Source organism: Pristiophorus japonicus, unplaced genomic scaffold, assembly GCF_044704955.1.
Source record: "Pristiophorus japonicus isolate sPriJap1 unplaced genomic scaffold, sPriJap1.hap1 HAP1_SCAFFOLD_983, whole genome shotgun sequence".
Classification (NCBI taxonomy): domain Eukaryota; kingdom Metazoa; phylum Chordata; class Chondrichthyes; family Pristiophoridae; genus Pristiophorus; species Pristiophorus japonicus.
Genome location: NW_027254912.1, coordinates 61,705 through 78,103, shown reverse-complemented (window position 1 = coordinate 78,103; position 16,399 = coordinate 61,705). Strand labels below are relative to the sequence as shown.

General features: G+C 57.2%; 1 protein-coding gene across 3 annotated transcripts in view; it reads left to right on the top strand.

The window, feature by feature from the left end:
• LOC139258433 (properdin-like) overlaps window positions 1–16,399 on the top strand; it is an 82,716-nt gene that overhangs the window by 58,970 nt on the left and 7,347 nt on the right. Inside the window, exons 7-8 of one of the 3 annotated variants that reach the window (XM_070874784.1) lie at window positions 11,449–11,637; window positions 13,475–13,589. The exons of 1 other annotated variant lie outside the window; for it this stretch is intronic. In XM_070874784.1, the coding sequence (XP_070730885.1) occupies window positions 11,449–11,637; window positions 13,475–13,589 (304 nt within the window). The remainder of the gene's footprint in view (window positions 1–11,448; window positions 11,638–13,474; window positions 13,590–16,399) is intronic. One more of the 3 variants, XM_070874786.1, reaches the window with a different exon arrangement.

Genomic DNA, 16,399 nt, shown 5'->3' with positions numbered 1-16,399 from the left:
GCTCGGTGTTTGGGGGTTCGGTGTTTGGGGGTTCGGTGTTTGGGGGGCGTCAGTGTTTGGGGGTTCGGTGTTTGGGGGTTCGGTGTTTGGGGGTTCGGTGTTTGGGGGCTCGGTGTTTGGGGGCTCAGTGTTTGGTGGGGGTCAGTGTTTGGAGCTCGGTGTTTGGAGCTCGGTGTTTGGGGGGGGGTCAGTGTATGGAGCTCGGTGTTTGGGGGTTCGGTGTTTGGAGCTCGGTGTTTGGGGGGGTCAGTGTTTGGAGCTCGGTGTTTGGGGGTTCGGTGTTTGTGGGCTCGGTGTTTGGGGGGGTCAGTGTTTGGAGCTCGGTGTTTGGGGGTTCGGTGTTTGGAGCTCGGTGTTTGGGGGTTCGGTGTTTGGAGCTCGGTGTTTGGGGGTTCGGTGTTTGGAGCTCGGTGTTTGGAGCTCGGTATTTGGGGGGGGCTCGGTGTTTGGAGCTCGGTGTTTGGGGGTTCGGTGTTTGGGGGGGTCAGTGTTTGGAGCTCGGTGTTTGGAGCTCGGTGTTTGGAGCTCGGTATTTGGGGGGGGCTCGGTGTTTGGAGCTCGGTGTTTGGGGGTTCGGTGTTTGGAGCTCGGTGTTTGGGGGTTCGGTGTTTGGAGCTCGGTGTTTGGGGGTTCGGTGTTTGGAGCTCGGTGTTTGGGGGTTCGGTGTTTGGAGCTCGGTGTTTGGGGGTTCGGTGTTTGGAGCTCGGTGTTTGGAGCTCGGTATTTGGGGGGGCTCGGTGTTTGGAGCTCGGTGTTTGGGGGTTCGGTGTTTGGGGGGGGGTCAGTGTTTGGAGCTCGGTGTTTGGAGCTCGGTGTTTGGGGGGGGGTCAGTGTTTGGAGCTCGGTGTTTGGGGTCTCGGTGTTTGTGGGTTCGGTGTTAGGGGAGGGGTCAGTGTTTGGAGCTCGGTGTTTGGGGCTCGGTGTTTGGGGGGGTCAGTGTTTGGGGGCTCGGTGTTTGGAGCTCGGTGTTTGGAGCTCGGTGTTTGGGGGCTCAGTGTTTGGAGCTCGGTGTTTGGGGGGGGTCAGTGTTTGGAGCTCGGTGTTTGGGGGTTCGGTGTTTGGAGCTCGGTGTTTGGGGGGGGTCAGTGTTTGGGGGTTCGGTGTTTGGAGCTCGGTGTTTGGGGGTTCGGTGTTTGGAGCTCGGTGTTTGGGGGGGGTCAGTGTTTGGGGGTTCGGTGTTTGGAGCTCGGTGTTTGGGGGCTCAGTGTTTGGAGCTCGGTGTTTGGGGGGGGTCAGTGTTTGGAGCTCGGTGTTTGGGGGTTCGGTGTTTGGAGCTCGGTGTTGGGGGCGGTCAGTGTTTGGAGCTCGGTGTTTGGGGGTTCGGTGTTTGGAGCTTGGTGTTTGGGGGGTCAGTGTTTGGAGCTCGGTGTTTGGAGCTCGGTGTTTGGGGGGGTCAGTGTTTGGAGCTCGGTGTTTGGAGCTCGGTGTTTGGGGGGGGTCAGTGTATGGAGCTCGGTGTTTGGGGGTTCGGTGTTTGGAGCTCGGTGTTTGGGGGGGTCAGTGTTTGGAGCTCGGTGTTTGGGGGTTCGGTGTTTGTGGGCTTGGTGTTTGGGGGGGTCAGTGTTTGGAGCTCGGTGTTTGGGGGTTCGGTGTTTGGAGCTCGGTGTTTGGGGGTTCGGTGTTTGGAGCTCGGTGTTTGGGGGGGTCAGTGTTTGGAGCTCGGTGTTTGGAGCTCGGTGTTTGGGGGGGGGTCAGTGTTTGGAGCTCGGTGTTTGGAGCTCGGTATTTGGGGGGGTCAGTGTTTGGAGCTCGGTGTTTGGGGGTTCGGTGTTTGGGGGCTCGGTGTTTGGGGGTTCGGTGTTTGGGGGTTCGGTGTTTGGGGGGCGTCAGTGTTTGGAGCTCGGTGTTTGGGGGTTCGGTGTTTGGGGGCTCGGTGTTTGGGGGCTCAGTGTTTGGTGGGGGTCAGTGTTTGGAGCTCGGTGTTTGGAGCTCGGTGTTTGGGGGGGGGTCAGTGTATGGAGCTCGGTGTTTGGGGGTTCGGTGTTTGGAGCTCGGTGTTTGGGGGGGTCAGTGTTTGGAGCTCGGTGTTTGGGGGTTCGGTGTTTGTGGGCTCGGTGTTTGGGGGGTCAGTGTTTGGAGCTCGGTGTTTGGGGGTTCGGTGTTTGGAGCTCGGTGTTTGGGGGTTCGGTGTTTGGAGCTCGGTGTTTGGGGGTTCGGTGTTTGGAGCTCGGTGTTTGGAGCTCGGTATTTGGGGGGGGGCTCGGTGTTTGGAGCTCGGTGTTTGGGGGTTCGGTGTTTGGGGGGGGTCAGTGTTTGGAGCTCGGTGTTTGGAGCTCGGTGTTTGGGGTCTCGGTGTTTGTGGGTTCGGTGTTAGGGGAGGGGTCAGTGTTTGGAGCTCGGTGTTTGGGGGCTCGGTGTTTGGGGGTTCGGTGTTTGGGGGGGGTCAGTGTTTGGAGCTCGGTGTTTGGGGTCTCGGTGTTTGGGGGCTCGGTGTTTGTGGGTTCGGTGTTAGGGGAGGGGTCAGTGTTTGGAGCTCGGTGTTTGGGGCTCGGTGTTTGGGGGGGTCAGTGTTTGGGGCTCGGTGTTTGTGGGCTCGGTGTTTGTGGGCTCGGTGTTTGGGGGGGCTCGGTGTTTGGGGGTTCGGTGTTTGTGGGCTCGGTGTTTGGGGCTCGGTGTTTGGGGCTCAGTGTTTGGGGGTTCGGTGTTTGGGGGTTGGTGTTTGGGGGGTCAGTGTTTGGGGGTTCAGTGTTTGGGGGGTCGGTGTTTGGGGGTTCGGTGTTTGGGGCCCGGTGTTTGGGGGCTCGGTGTTTGGGGCTCGGTGTTTGGGGGCTCGGTGTTTGGGGCTCGGTGTTTGGGGCTCGGTGTTTGGGGCTCGGTGTTTGGGGCTCGGTGTTTGGGGGTTCGGTGTTTGGGGGCTCAGTGTTTGAAGCTCGGTGTTTGGGGGCTCGGTGTTTGGAGCTCGGTGTTTGGGGGCTCGGTGTTTGGAGCTCGGTGTTTGGGGGCTCGGTGTTTGGAGCTCGGTGTTTGGGGCTTGGTGTTTGAAGCTCGGTGTTTGGGGGCTCGGTGTTTGGGGCTCGGTGTTTGGGGCTCGGTGTTTGGAGCTCGGTGTTTGGGGGCTCAGTGTTTGGGGCTCGGTGTTTGGGGCTCGGTGTTTGAAGCTCGGTGTTTGGGGGTTCGGTGTTTGGAGCTCGGTGTTTGGAGCTCGGTATTTGGGGGGGGGCTCGGTGTTTGGAGCTCGGTGTTTGGGGGTTCGGTGTTTGGGGGGGGGTCAGTGTTTGGAGCTCGGTGTTTGGAGCTCGGTGTTTGGGGGGGGGGGTCAGTGTTTGGAGCTCGGTGTTTGGGGTCTCGGTGTTTGTGGGTTCGGTGTTAGGGGAGGGGTCAGTGTTTGGAGCTCGGTGTTTGGAGCTCGGTGTTTGGGGGCTCGGTGTTTGGGGGTTCGGTGTTTGGGGGGGGTCAGTGTTTGGAGCTCGGTGTTTGGGGTCTCGGTGTTTGGGGGCTCGGTGTTTGTGGGTTCGGTGTTAGGGGAGGGGTCAGTGTTTGGAGCTCGGTGTTTGGGGCTCGGTGTTTGGGGGGGTCAGTGTTTGGGGCTCGGTGTTTGTGGGCTCGGTGTTTGTGGGCTCGGTGTTTGGGGGGGCTCGGTGTTTGGGGGTTCGGTGTTTGTGGGCTCGGTGTTTGGGGCTCGGTGTTTGGGGCTCAGTGTTTGGGGGTTCGGTGTTTGGGGGTTGGTGTTTGGGGGGTCAGTGTTTGGGGGTTCAGTGTTTGGGGGGTCGGTGTTTGGGGGTTCGGTGTTTGGGGCCCGGTGTTTGGGGGCTCGGTGTTTGGGGCTCGGTGTTTGGGGGCTCGGTGTTTGGGGCTCGGTGTTTGGGGCTCGGTGTTTGGGGCTCGGTGTTTGGGGCTCGGTGTTTGGGGGTTCGGTGTTTGGGGGCTCAGTGTTTGAAGCTCGGTGTTTGGGGGCTCGGTGTTTGGAGCTCGGTGTTTGGGGGCTCGGTGTTTGGAGCTCGGTGTTTGGGGGCTCGGTGTTTGGAGCTCGGTGTTTGGGGCTTGGTGTTTGAAGCTCGATGTTTGGGGGCTCAGTGTTTGGAGCTCGGTGTTTGGGGCTCGGTGTTTGGGGGCTCGGTGTTTGGGGCTCGGTGTTTGGAGCTCGGTGTTTGGGGGCTCAGTGTTTGGAGCTCGGTGTTTGGAGCTCGGTGTTTGGGGGCTCAGTGTTTGGAGCTCGGTGTTTGGGGGCTCAGTGTTTGGAGCTCGGTGTTTGGGGCTCGGTGTTTGGGGGCTCGGTGTTTGGGGCTCGGTGTTTGAAGCTCGATGTTTGGGGGCTCAGTGTTTGGAGCTCGGTGTTTGGGCCTCGGTGTTTGGGGGCTCGGTGTTTGGGGCTCGGTGTTTGAAGCTCGATGTTTGGGGGCTCAGTGTTTGGAGCTCGGTGTTTGGGCCTCGGTGTTTGGGGGCTCGGTGTTTGGGGGCTCGGTGTTTGGGGGCTCGGTGTTTGAAGCTCGATGTTTGGAGGTTCGGTGTTTGGGCCTCGGTGTTTTGGGGCTCGGTGTTTGGGGGCTCGGTGTTTGGAGCTCGGTGTTTGGGGGTCAGTGTTTTGGGGCTCGGTGTTTGGGGGCTCGGTGTTTGGGGCTCGGTGTTTGGGGGCTCGGTGTTTGGAGCTCGGTGTTTGCGGGCTCAGTGTTTGGGGCTCGGTGTTTGGGGCTCGGTGTTTGGGGGTTCTGTGTTTGGGGGCTCGGTGTTTGGGGGCTCGTGTTTGGGGCTCGGTGTTTGGGGGCTCGGTGTTTGGGGCTCGGTGTTAGGGGGTTCGGTGTTTGGAGCTCGGTGTTTGGGGGTCGGTGTTTGGGGGTTCGGTGTTTGGGGGTTCGGTGTTTGGGGGCTCGGTGTTTGGGGGTTCGGTGTTTGGGGGCTCAGTGTTTGGAGCTCGGTGTTTGGGGGTTCGGTGTTTGGGGGTTCGGTGTTTGGGGGCTCGGTGTTTGGGGGCTCGGTGTTTGGGGCTCGGTGTTTGGGGGTTCGGTGTTTGGGGGCTCGGTGTTTGGGGGCTCGGTGTTTGGAGCTCGGTGTTTGGAGCTCGGTGTTTGGGGGCTCGGTGTTTGGGGCTCGGTGTTTGGAGCTCGGTGTTTGGGGTTCGGTGTTTGGGGCTCGGTGTTTGGGGGCTCGGTGTTTGGGGGCTCAGTGTTTGGGGTTTGGAGCTCGGTGTTTGGGGGCTCGGTGTTTGGGGCTCGGTGTTTGGAGCTCGGTGTTTGGGGTTCGGTGTTTGGGGGCTCGATGTTTGGGGGCTCGGTGTTTGGGGCTCGGTGTTTGGAGCTCGGTGTTTGGGGTTTGGTGTTTGGGGGTTCGGTGTTTGGGGCTCACTGTTTGGAGCTCGGTGTTTGGGGTTCGATGTTTGGGGGCTCGGTGTTTGGAGCTCGGTGTTTGGGGGCTCGGTGTTTGGGGGCTTGGTGTTTGGGGCTCGGTGTTTGGGGCTCGGTGTTTGGAGCTCGGTGTTTGGGGGCTCGTTTGGGGGCTCAGTGTTTGGGGGCTCGGTGTTTGGGGCTCGGTGTTTGGGTGTTCGATGTTTGGGGGTTCGGTGTTTGGGGGGGTCAGTGTTTGGAGCTCGGTGTTTGGAGCTCGGTGTTTGTGGGCTCGGTGTTTCGGGGGGGGTCAGTGTTTTGAGCTCGGTGTTTGGGGGCTCGGTGTTTGGGGGTTCGGTGTTTGGGGGGGTCAGTGTTTGGGGGCTCGGTGTTTGGGGGCTCGGTGTTTGGGGGTTCGGTGTTTGGGGGTTCGGTGTTTGGGGGTTCGGTGTTTGGGGGCTCGGTGTTTGGGGCTCGGTGTTTGGAGCTCGGTGTTTGGGGGTTCGGTGTTTGTGGGCTCGGTGTTTGGGGGCTCAGTGTTTGGGGGTTCGGTGTTTGGGGGCTCGGTGTTTGGGGGCTCGGTGTTTGGGGGGTCAGTGTTTGGGGGCTCAGTGTTTGGGGGTTCGGTGTTTGGGGGCTCGGTGTTTGGGGGCTCGGTGTTTGGGGCTCAGTGTTTGGGGCTCAGTGTTTGGGGGTTCGGTGTTTGGGGGCTCAGTGTTTGGGGGTTCGGTGTTTGGGGCTCGGTGTTTGGAGCTCGGTGTTTGGGGTTCGGTGTTTGGGGGCTCGGTGTTTGGGGCCCGGTGTTTGGGGGTTCGGTGTTTGGGGGCTCAGTGTTTGGGGGCTCGGTGTTTGGGGGTTCGGTGTTTGGGGGTTCGGTGTTTGGGGGCTCGGTGTTTGGAGCTCGGTGTTTGGGGTTCGGTGTTTGGGGGCTCGGTGTTTGGGGGTCAGTGTTTGGGGCTCAGTGTTTGGGGTTCGGTGTTTGGGGGTTCGGTGTTTGGGGGCTCGGTGTTTGGGGGCTCGGTGTTTGGGGGTTCGGTGTTTGGGGGTTCGGTGTTTGGGGGCTCGGTGTTTGGGGGCTCGGTGTTTGGGGCTCGGTGTTTGGGGGTTCGGTGTTTGGGGGCTCGGTGTTTGGGGGCTCGGTGTTTGGAGCTCGGTGTTTGGAGCTCGGTGTTTGGGGGCTCGGTGTTTGGGGCTCGGTGTTTGGAGCTCGGTGTTTGGGGTTCGGTGTTTGGGGCTCGGTGTTTGGGGGCTCGGTGTTTGGGGGCTCAGTGTTTGGGGTTTGGAGCTCGGTGTTTGGGGGCTCGGTGTTTGGGGCTCGGTGTTTGGAGCTCGGTGTTTGGGGTTCGGTGTTTGGGGGCTCGATGTTTGGGGGCTCGGTGTTTGGGGCTCGGTGTTTGGAGCTCGGTGTTTGGGGTTTGGTGTTTGGGGGTTCGGTGTTTGGGGCTCACTGTTTGGAGCTCGGTGTTTGGGGTTCGATGTTTGGGGGCTCGGTGTTTGGGGGCTCGGTGTTTGGAGCTCGGTGTTTGGGGGCTCGGTGTTTGGGGGCTTGGTGTTTGGGGCTCGGTGTTTGGGGCTCGGTGTTTGGAGCTCGGTGTTTGGGGGCTCGTTTGGGGGCTCAGTGTTTGGGGGCTCGGTGTTTGGGGCTCGGTGTTTGGGTGTTCGATGTTTGGGGGTTCGGTGTTTGGGGGGGTCAGTGTTTGGAGCTCGGTGTTTGGAGCTCGGTGTTTGTGGGCTCGGTGTTTCGGGGGGGGTCAGTGTTTTGAGCTCGGTGTTTGGGGGCTCGGTGTTTGGGGGTTCGGTGTTTGGGGGGGTCAGTGTTTGGGGGCTCGGTGTTTGGGGGCTCGGTGTTTGGGGGTTCGGTGTTTGGGGGTTCAGTGTTTGGGGGGCTCGGTGTTTGGGGCTCGGTGTTTGGAGCTCGGTGTTTGGGGGTTCGGTGTTTGTGGGCTCGGTGTTTGGGGGCTCAGTGTTTGGGGGTTCGGTGTTTGGGGGCTCGGTGTTTGGGGGCTCGGTGTTTGGGGGGTCAGTGTTTGGGGGCTCAGTGTTTGGGGGTTCGGTGTTTGGGGGCTCGGTGTTTGGGGGCTCGGTGTTTGGGGCTCAGTGTTTGGGGCTCAGTGTTTGGGGGTTCGGTGTTTGGGGGCTCAGTGTTTGGGGGTTCGGTGTTTGGGGCTCGGTGTTTGGAGCTCGGTGTTTGGGGTTCGGTGTTTGGGGGCTCGGTGTTTGGGGCCCGGTGTTTGGGGGTTCGGTGTTTGGGGGCTCAGTGTTTGGGGGCTCGGTGTTTGGGGGTTCGGTGTTTGGGGGTTCGGTGTTTGGGGGCTCGGTGTTTGGAGCTCGGTGTTTGGGGTTCGGTGTTTGGGGGCTCGGTGTTTGGGGGTCAGTGTTTGGGGCTCAGTGTTTGGGGTTCGGTGTTTGGGGGTTCGGTGTTTGGGGGCTCGGTGTTTGGGGGCTCGGTGTTTGGGGGCTCGGTGTTTGGGGGCTCGGTGTTTGGAGCTCGGTGTTTGGGGGCTCGGTGTTTGGAGCTCGGTGTTTGGGGCTCGGTGTTTGGGGGTTCGGTGTTTGGGGGCTCGGTGTTTGGGGGCTCGGTGTTTGGGGGCTCGGTGTTTGGGGGCTCGGTGTTTGGAGCTCGGTGTTTGGGGGCTCGGTGTTTGGAGCTCGGTGTTTGGGGCTCGGTGTTTGGGGGTTCGGTGTTTGGGGGCTCGGTGTTTGGGGGCTCGGTGTTTGGGGGCTCGGTGTTTGGGGGCTCGGTGTTTGGGGCTCGGTGTTTGGCGGCTCGGTGTTTGGGGGCTTGGTGTTTGGAGCTCGGTGTTTGGGGGTTCGGTGTTTGGGGGGGGTCAGTGTTTGTGGGCTCGGTGTTTGGGGGCTCGTTTGTGGGCTCGGTGTTTGGGGCCTCGGTGTTTGGGGGTTCGGTGTTTGGGGGGGGTCAGTGTTTGGAGGCTCAGTGTTTGGAGCTCGGTGTTTGGAGCTCGGTGTTTGGGGGGGGGTCAGTGTTTGGAGCTCGGTGTTTGGAGCTCGGTGTTTGGAGCTCGGTATTTGGGGGGGGGTCAGTGTTTGGAGCTCGGTGTTTGGAGCTCGGTATTTGGGGGGGGGCTCGGTGTTTGGAGCTCGGTGTTTGGAGCTCGGTATTTGGGGGGGGGTCAGTGTTTGGAGCTCGGTGTTTGGAGCTCGGTATTTGGGGGCTCAGTGTTTGGAGCTCGGTATTTGGGGGGGGGTCAGTGTTTGGAGCTCGGTGTTTGGAGCTCGGTATTTGGGGGGGGGTCAGTGTTTGGAGCTCGGTGTTTGGGGCTCGGTGTTTGGGGGCTCGGTGTTTGGGGGTTCGGTGTTTGGAGCTCGGTGTTTGGGGGGGGTCAGTGTTTGGGGGTTCGGTGTTTGGGGCTCGGTGTTTGGGGGCTCGGTGTTTGGAGCTCGGTGTTTGGAGCTCGGTGTTTGGGGGCTCAGTGTTTGGAGCTCGGTGTTTGGGGGGGGGGTCAGTGTTTGGAGCTCGGTGTTTGGGGGTTCGGTGTTTGGAGCTCGGTGTTTGGGGGGGGTCAGTGTTTGGGGGTTCGGTGTTTGGAGCTCGGTGTTTGGGGGTTCGGTGTTTGGAGCTCGGTGTTTGGGGGTTCGGTGTTTGGAGCTCGGTGTTTGGAGGGGGGTCAGTGTTTGGGGGTTTGGTATTTGGAGCTCGGTGTTTGGGGGCTCAGTGTTTGGAGCTCGGTGTTTGGGGGGGGTCAGTGTTTGGAGCTCGGTGTTTGGGGGTTCGGTGTTTGGAGCTCGGTGTTGGGGGCGGTCAGTGTTTGGAGCTCGGTGTTTGGAGCTCGGTGTTTGGAGCTTGGTGTTTGGGGGGGTCAGTGTTTGGAGCTCGGTGTTTGGGGGTTCGGTGTTTGGAGCTTGGTGTTTGGGGGGGTCAGTGTTTGGAGCTCGGTGTTTGGAGCTCGGTGTTTGGGGGGGGTCAGTGTTTGGAGCTCGGTGTTTGGGGGTTCGGTGTTTGGAGCTCGGTGTTTGGGGGGGTCAGTGTTTGGAGCTCGGTGTTTGGAGCTCGGTGTTTGGGGGGGTCAGTGTTTGGAGCTCGGTGTTTGGAGCTCGGTATTTGGGGGGGTCAGTGTTTGGAGCTCGGTGTTTGGGGGTTCGGTGTTTGGGGGCTCGGTGTTTGGGGGTTCGGTGTTTGGGGGTTCGGTGTTTGGGGGGCGTCAGTGTTTGGGGGTTCGGTGTTTGGGGGTTCGGTGTTTGGGGGTTCGGTGTTTGGGGGCTCGGTGTTTGGGGGCTCAGTGTTTGGTGGGGGTCAGTGTTTGGAGCTCGGTGTTTGGAGCTCGGTGTTTGGGGGGGGGTCAGTGTATGGAGCTCGGTGTTTGGGGGTTCGGTGTTTGTGGGCTCGGTGTTTGGGGGGGTCAGTGTTTGGAGCTCGGTGTTTGGAGCTCGGTGTTTGGAGCTCGGTGTTTGGGGGGGTCAGTGTTTGGAGCTCGGTGTTTGGGGGTTCGGTGTTTGTGGGCTCGGTGTTTGGGGGGTCAGTGTTTGGAGCTCGGTGTTTGGGGGTTCGGTGTTTGTGGGCTCGGTGTTTGGGGGGGTCAGTGTTTGGAGCTCGGTGTTTGGGGGTTCGGTGTTTGGAGCTCGGTGTTTGGGGGTTCGGTGTTTGGAGCTCGGTGTTTGGAGCTCGGTATTTGGGGGTTCGGTGTTTGGGGCTCGGTGTTTGGAGCTCGGTGTTTGGAGCTCGGTGTTTGGAGCTCGGTGTTTGGGGGCTCGGTGTTTGGGGGCTCGGTGTTTGGAGCTCGGTGTTTGGGGGTTCGGTGTTTGGAGCTCGGTGTTTGGGGGTTCGGTGTTTGTGGGCTCGGTGTTTGGGGGGGGTCAGTGTTTGGAGCTCGGTGTTTGGGGGTTCGGTGTTTGGAGCTCGGTGTTTGGGTTTCGGTGTTTGGAGCTCGGTGTTTGGGGGTTCGGTGTTTGTGGGCTCGGTGTTTGGGGGGGGTCAGTGTTTGGAGCTCGGTGTTTGGGGGTTCGGTGTTTGGGGGTTCGGTGTTTGGGGGGCGTCAGTGTTTGGAGCTCGGTGTTTGGAGCTCGGTGTTTGGGGGTTCGGTGTTTGTGGGCTCGGTGTTTGGGGGTTCGGTGTTTGGAGCTCGGTGTTTGGGGGTTCGGTGTTTGGGGCTCGGTGTTTGGGGGGGTCAGTGTTTGGGGGTTCGGTGTTTGGGGGGGTCAGTGTTTGGGGGTTCGGTGTTTGGGGCTCGGTGTTTGGGGGCTCGGTGTTTGGAGCTCGGTGTTTGGGGGGTCAGTGTTTGGAGCTCGGTGTTTGGGGGTTCGGTGTTTGGGGGGGTCAGTGTTTGGAGCTCGGTGTTTGGGGGTTCGGTGTTTGTGGGCTCGGTGTTTGGGGGGGGGTCAGTGTTTGGAGCTCGGTGTTTGGGGGTTCGGTGTTTGGGGGTTCGGTGTTTGGGGGGCGTCAGTGTTTGGAGCTCGGTGTTTGGGGGTTCGGTGTTTGTGGGCTCGGTGTTTGGGGGTTCGGTGTTTGGAGCTCGGTGTTTGGGGGTTCGATGTTTGGAGCTCGGTGTTTGGTGGTTCGGTGTTTGGGGGGGTCAGTGTTTGGGGGTTCGGTGTTTGGGGCTCGGTGTTTGGGGGCTCGGTGTTTGGGGGCTCGGTGTTTGGAGCTCGGTGTTTGGGGGGTCAGTGTTTGGAGCTCGGTGTTTGGGGGTTCGGTGTTTGGAGCTCGGTGTTTGGGGGTTCGGTGTTTGGAGGGGTCAGTGTTTGGAGCTCGGTGTTTGGGGGTTCGGTGTTTGTGGGCTCGGTGTTTGGAGCTCGGTGTTTGGGGGGTCAGTGTTTGGAGCTCGGTGTTTGGGGGTTCGGTGTTTGGGGGGTCAGTGTTTGGAGCTCGGTGTTTGGGGGGTCAGTGTTTGGAGCTCGGTGTTTGGGGGGTCAGTGTTTGGAGCTCGGTGTTTGGGGGTTCGGTGTTTGGGGGGTCAGTGTTTGGAGCTCGGTGTTTGGGGGGTCAGTGTTTGGAGCTCGGTGTTTGGGGGGTCAGTGTTTGGAGCTCGGTGTTTGGGGGCTCGGTGTTTGGAGCTCGGTGTTTGGGGGTTCGGTGTTTGTGGGCTCGGTGTTTGGGGGGGGGTCAGTGTTTGGAGCTCGGTGTTTGGGGGTTCGGTGTTTGGGGGTTCGGTGTTTGGGGGGGGGTCACGGTGTGACTGTTGCCTGAGGCTTGCTGACCTGCATTGACTGTTGTTCCCGGCCCCCTCTGGTGCAGTTGATGGAAGCTGGGGTGAGTGGTCGGAGTGGGAGGAGTGCCGCCGAGACGGTTATCAGATCGCTTGCCGGGACTACGTCGGGAGCCAAAGCCGAAGCCGGTTTTGCCTGGGGCTGGCGAACGATGGGAATCCATGCCCGGGCACTGGCTTCGATTTCCGGGCCTGCTACAATGCAGAGGACTGTCAGTGTGAGTATGTCTCCTGCCCTGCACTGCGTCTGCAAGCTGAGAGTCCTGGGGCTGATCCTGTCCCCAGCGGACCCAAGGAGTCAATCCCAGAACCGTCGGAAATTACAGCGGGAAAGAGGCCATTTCGGCCCATCGTGTCCGCGCCGGCCGACCAAGAGCCAATCCCAGCCTAATCCCACTTTCCAGCTCTCGGTCCGTAGCCCTGTAGGTTACGGCTCTCTAAGTACATCAGAAATAGGAGCAGGAGTCGGCCATTCGGCCCCTCGAGCCTGCTCCCCCATTTAATACCATCATGGCTGATCCGATCATGGACTCAGCTCTACTTCCTTGCCCGCCCCCTTATACCCTTATCGGTTAAGAAACTGTCTCTCTCTGTCTTAAATATATTCAATGTCCCGGCTTCCACAGCTCTCTGAGGCAGCGAATTCCACAGATTTACAACCCTCTGAGAGAAGAAATTCCTCCTCATCTCAATTTTAAATGGGTGGCCCCTTATTCTAAGACCATGCCCCCTAGTTCTAGTCTCCCCCATCAGTGGGAACATCCTCTCTGCATCCACCTTGTCAAGCCCCCTCATAATCTGATACATTTTGATAAGATCACCTCTCATTCTTCTGAACTCCAATGAGTAGAGGCCCAACCTTCTCAACCTTTCCTCATAAGTCAACTCCCCTCATCCCCGGAATCAACCGAGTGAACCTTCTCTGAACTGCCTCCAAAGCAAGTATATCCTTTCGTAAATATGGAAACCAAAACTGCACGCAGTACTCCAGGTGTGGCCTCACTAATACCCTGTATAACTGGAGCAAGACTTCCCTGCTTTTGTACTCCATCCCCTTTGCAATAAAGGCCAAGATACCATTGGCCTTCCTGATCACTTGCTGTACCTGCATACTAACCTTTTGTGTTACATGCACCAGTACCCCCAGGTCCCGCTGTACTGCGGCACTTTGCAATCTTTCTGCATTTAAATAATAACTTGCTCTTTGATTTTTTTTTCTGCCAAAGTGCATGACCTCACACTTTCCAACATTATACTCCATCTGACAAATTTTTGCCCGCTCACTGAGCCTGTCTGTGTCCTTTTGCAGATTTTTTGTGTCCTCCTCACACATTGCTTTTCCTCCCATCTTTGTATCGTCAGCAAACTTGTCTACGTTACACTCAGTCCCTTCTTCCGAGTCGTTAATATAGATTGTAAATAGTTGGGGTCCCAGCACTGATCCCTGCGGCACCCCACTAGTTACTGATCGCCAACCCGAGAATGACCCATTTATCCCGACTCGCTGTTCTCTGTTAGTTAGCCAATCATCTATCTGTGCTAATATATTACCCCCCAACCCCGTGAACTTTGATCTTGTGCAGTAACCTTTTATGTGGCACCTTGTCAAATGTTTATCCTTCTCGAAGTTTGGCAGATGGAGTATAATGTGGGAAAATGTGAGATGATCCACTTTCAGAGAAGGTTCACTCGATTGATTCCGGAGCTGAGTCCATGATCGGATCAGCCATGATGGTATTAAATGGCGGAGCAGGCTCGAGGGGCCGTATGGCCGACTCCTGCTCCTATTTCTTACGTTCTTGTTTTAGATTCGGCGGAGTTGTGGTGAAGTCAGGCCGCCCTGTGAATTGTTACAAGTATTGTGAAGGCACGTATCTCCGATAAGGGAATAAGGGGTTATGAGGAGTGCAGTTAGTGGGTTGGTATGCTGGGCCTTGGGGGAGAGCGGGGGAGGGAGAGGGTGGGAGGGCGGCCGGGGGGGCGGGGGGAAACGATCGGGTACAGACCAGGGAGGACGATAACGGACGCGTCTAAAATATTTGTGTTCACCGATAGATGACAAAGGGACCTGGACGGGATGGAATGCCTGGAGCCTGTGTTACCCTCCTTGTGGGCAACCAAGCAAACGCAGCAGAAATCGCTCTTGCATACCGATATACCCCTCCTACCCGTAAGAAAAATAAGTCACGCAAACTATTGCTGAAATGGAGAGAGATTGCAAAATGAGGTGGTGCTCAGGGCTCCGGGGCTCCTTGTACATGAAACACACGGGGTTGGGGTTAATTATTGGGCTTAATTTTCCCCAGTGGGTAGCGTCGTTTTTTTCGGAGCGGGCCGCTGTTTTTGGCCTAAGTTTGGGGGGAAAAAAAAACACAGTTTCTGTGACGTATTTAACCCCTTGTAACCTGTATCACACCTGGCCACCAGAGGGCCTACCTGTGGGAGGTCCCAAGGGATCCCAGCATCCCTTGGGAGCACAGTATCTAAGCAGGTCACCCACGAGGTCCCTGCACTCGGGATCTACAGTAACGGAGCGAAGCTCACACTAGCTCATGACACACAGTACTCGGTCTGACCATTTATTATGAGCAGAACTGTTCCCCCCCCCCCACCAATCAATTTGCACCAGCGTAACTCAGTGAGTTACGATTTTTTTCATTCAGTTTTCTTTTTCAGCCAAAATGGGTGTAACCCAGCCATCTATGCCACTTCTGGCCATTTAGGAAAGTTTGGCCAGCTGAGCGTTTTACTCCAGTCCTGCTTAGGCCAGTGTATGTGACCTCTTCCAGAAAAAACCTTCCCCAGAGTTAAGGAAATCAGCACAACTAAGGAAATTGGCGCAGCAGATACCCGGACACACTAAAAGAATTGAAAAATACATAGAAACATAGAAAGTAGGTGCAGGAGCAGGCCATTCGGCCCCTCGAGCCTGCACCACCATTCAATAAGATCATGGCTGATCATGCAACTTCAGTACCCCATTCCTGCTTTCTCTCCATACCCCTTGATCCCTTTAGCCGTAAGGGCCACATCTAACTTCCTTTTGAATATATCTAACGAATTGGCCTCAACAATTTTCTGTGGCAGAGAATTCCACAGGTTCACAATTCTCTGAGTGAAGAAGTTTCTCCTCATCTCGGTCCCAGATGGCTTACCCCTTATCCTTAGACTGTGACCCCTGGTTCTGGACTTCCCCAATATCGGGAACATTCTTCCTGCATCTAACCTGTCCAGTCCCGTCAGAATTTTATATGTTTCTATGAGATCCTCTCTCATTCTTCTAAACTCCAGTGAATACAAGCCCAGTCGATCCAGTCTTTCTTCATATGTCAATCCCGCCATCCCGGGAATCAGTCTGGTGAACCTTCACTGCACTCCCTCAATAGCAAGAACGTACAGTTGTACAGGGCCTTGGTGAGGCCACACCTGGAGTATTGTGTACAGTTTTGGTCTCCGAACTTGAGGAAGGACATTCTTGCTATTGAGGGAGTGCAGCGAAGGTTCACCAGACTGATTCCCGGGATGGCGGGACTGACATATCAAGAAAGACTGGATCAACTGCGCTTGTATTCACTGGAGTTCAGAAGAATGAGAGGGGATCTCATAGAAACGTTTAAAATTCTGACGGGTTTAGACAGGTTAGATGCAGGAAGAATGTTCCCGATGTTGGGGAAGTCCAGAACCAAGAATCACAGTCTAAGGATAAGGGGTAAGCCATTTAGGACCGAGATGAGGAGAAACTTCTTCACCCAGAGAGTGGTGAACCTGTGGAATTCTCTACCACAGAAAGTTGTTGAGGCCAATTCACTTAATATATTCAAAAAGGAGTTGGATGTAGTCCTTACTACCAGGGGGATCAAGGGGTATGGCGAGAAAGCAGGAATGGGGTACTGAAGTTGCATGATCAGCCATGAACTCATTGAATGGCGGTGCAGGCTCGAAGGTCCAAATGGCCTACTCCTGCACCTATTTTCTATGTTTCTATGTTTCTATCAGGAACATCCTTCCTGCATCTAACCTGTCCAGCCCCGTCAGAATTGTATATGTTTCTATGAGATCCCCTCTCATTCTTTTAAATTCCATTGAATACAAGCCCAGTCGATCCAGTCTTTCTTCATATGTCAGTCCTGCCATCCCGGGAATCAGTCTGGTGAACCTTCGCTGCACTCCCTCAATAGCAAGAACGCCCTTCCTCAGATTAGGAGACCAAAACTGAACACAATATTGCAGGTGTGGCCTCACCAAGGCCCTGTACAACTGCAGTAAGACCTCCCTGCTCCTATACTCAAATCCTCTCGCTGTGAAGGCCAACATACCATTTGCCTTCTTAACCGCCTGCTGTACCTGCATGGGCCTACTTTCAACGACAGAGCAGCAACTTACCTCCAACCCCGCCCAAAGGCTGTCTGGTCCCATTCTGCGTCCCCAGTTCACTCACACGCACACAGAGTGGGCGAGAGAGAGAGAGTGGGACCGGACCGGGAGACTGGAGACCGAGAATGGGGAACGGACTGGCAAGCCCTTCGGGCGGGTTTGGAGGTAAGTTGCTGCCCCGTGTTTTTCAATTCTTTTCATGTGTTGGGGAGCTGGTTGTATTCCTCACTTTGCCGCCGCAGCTCGCGTTGTGTCCCTGGTTACCATGGCAACCCCGATCTTTTTGGCGTAGATCAAGACTCCAGCCCCAAAACGAAAAGTCGGGTCAGGCCGCGCCAAAAATGAACAAATCCAACTGAGAATATATATTTTTTTGGCGTACTTAGGCCCCCAAAACATCGGGCGTAACTCTTCAAATATGCCCCCCAAAAAATGCTTGGGGGAAAATTGAGCCCATTCACGAGGTTCACTCGATCGATTCCGGGGATGAGGGGGTTGACTTCTGAGGAAAGGTTGAGGAGGTTGGGCCTCTACTCATTGGAATTCAGAAGAATGAGAGGTGATCTTATCGAAACGTATCAGGTTATGAGGGGGCTCGACAAGGTG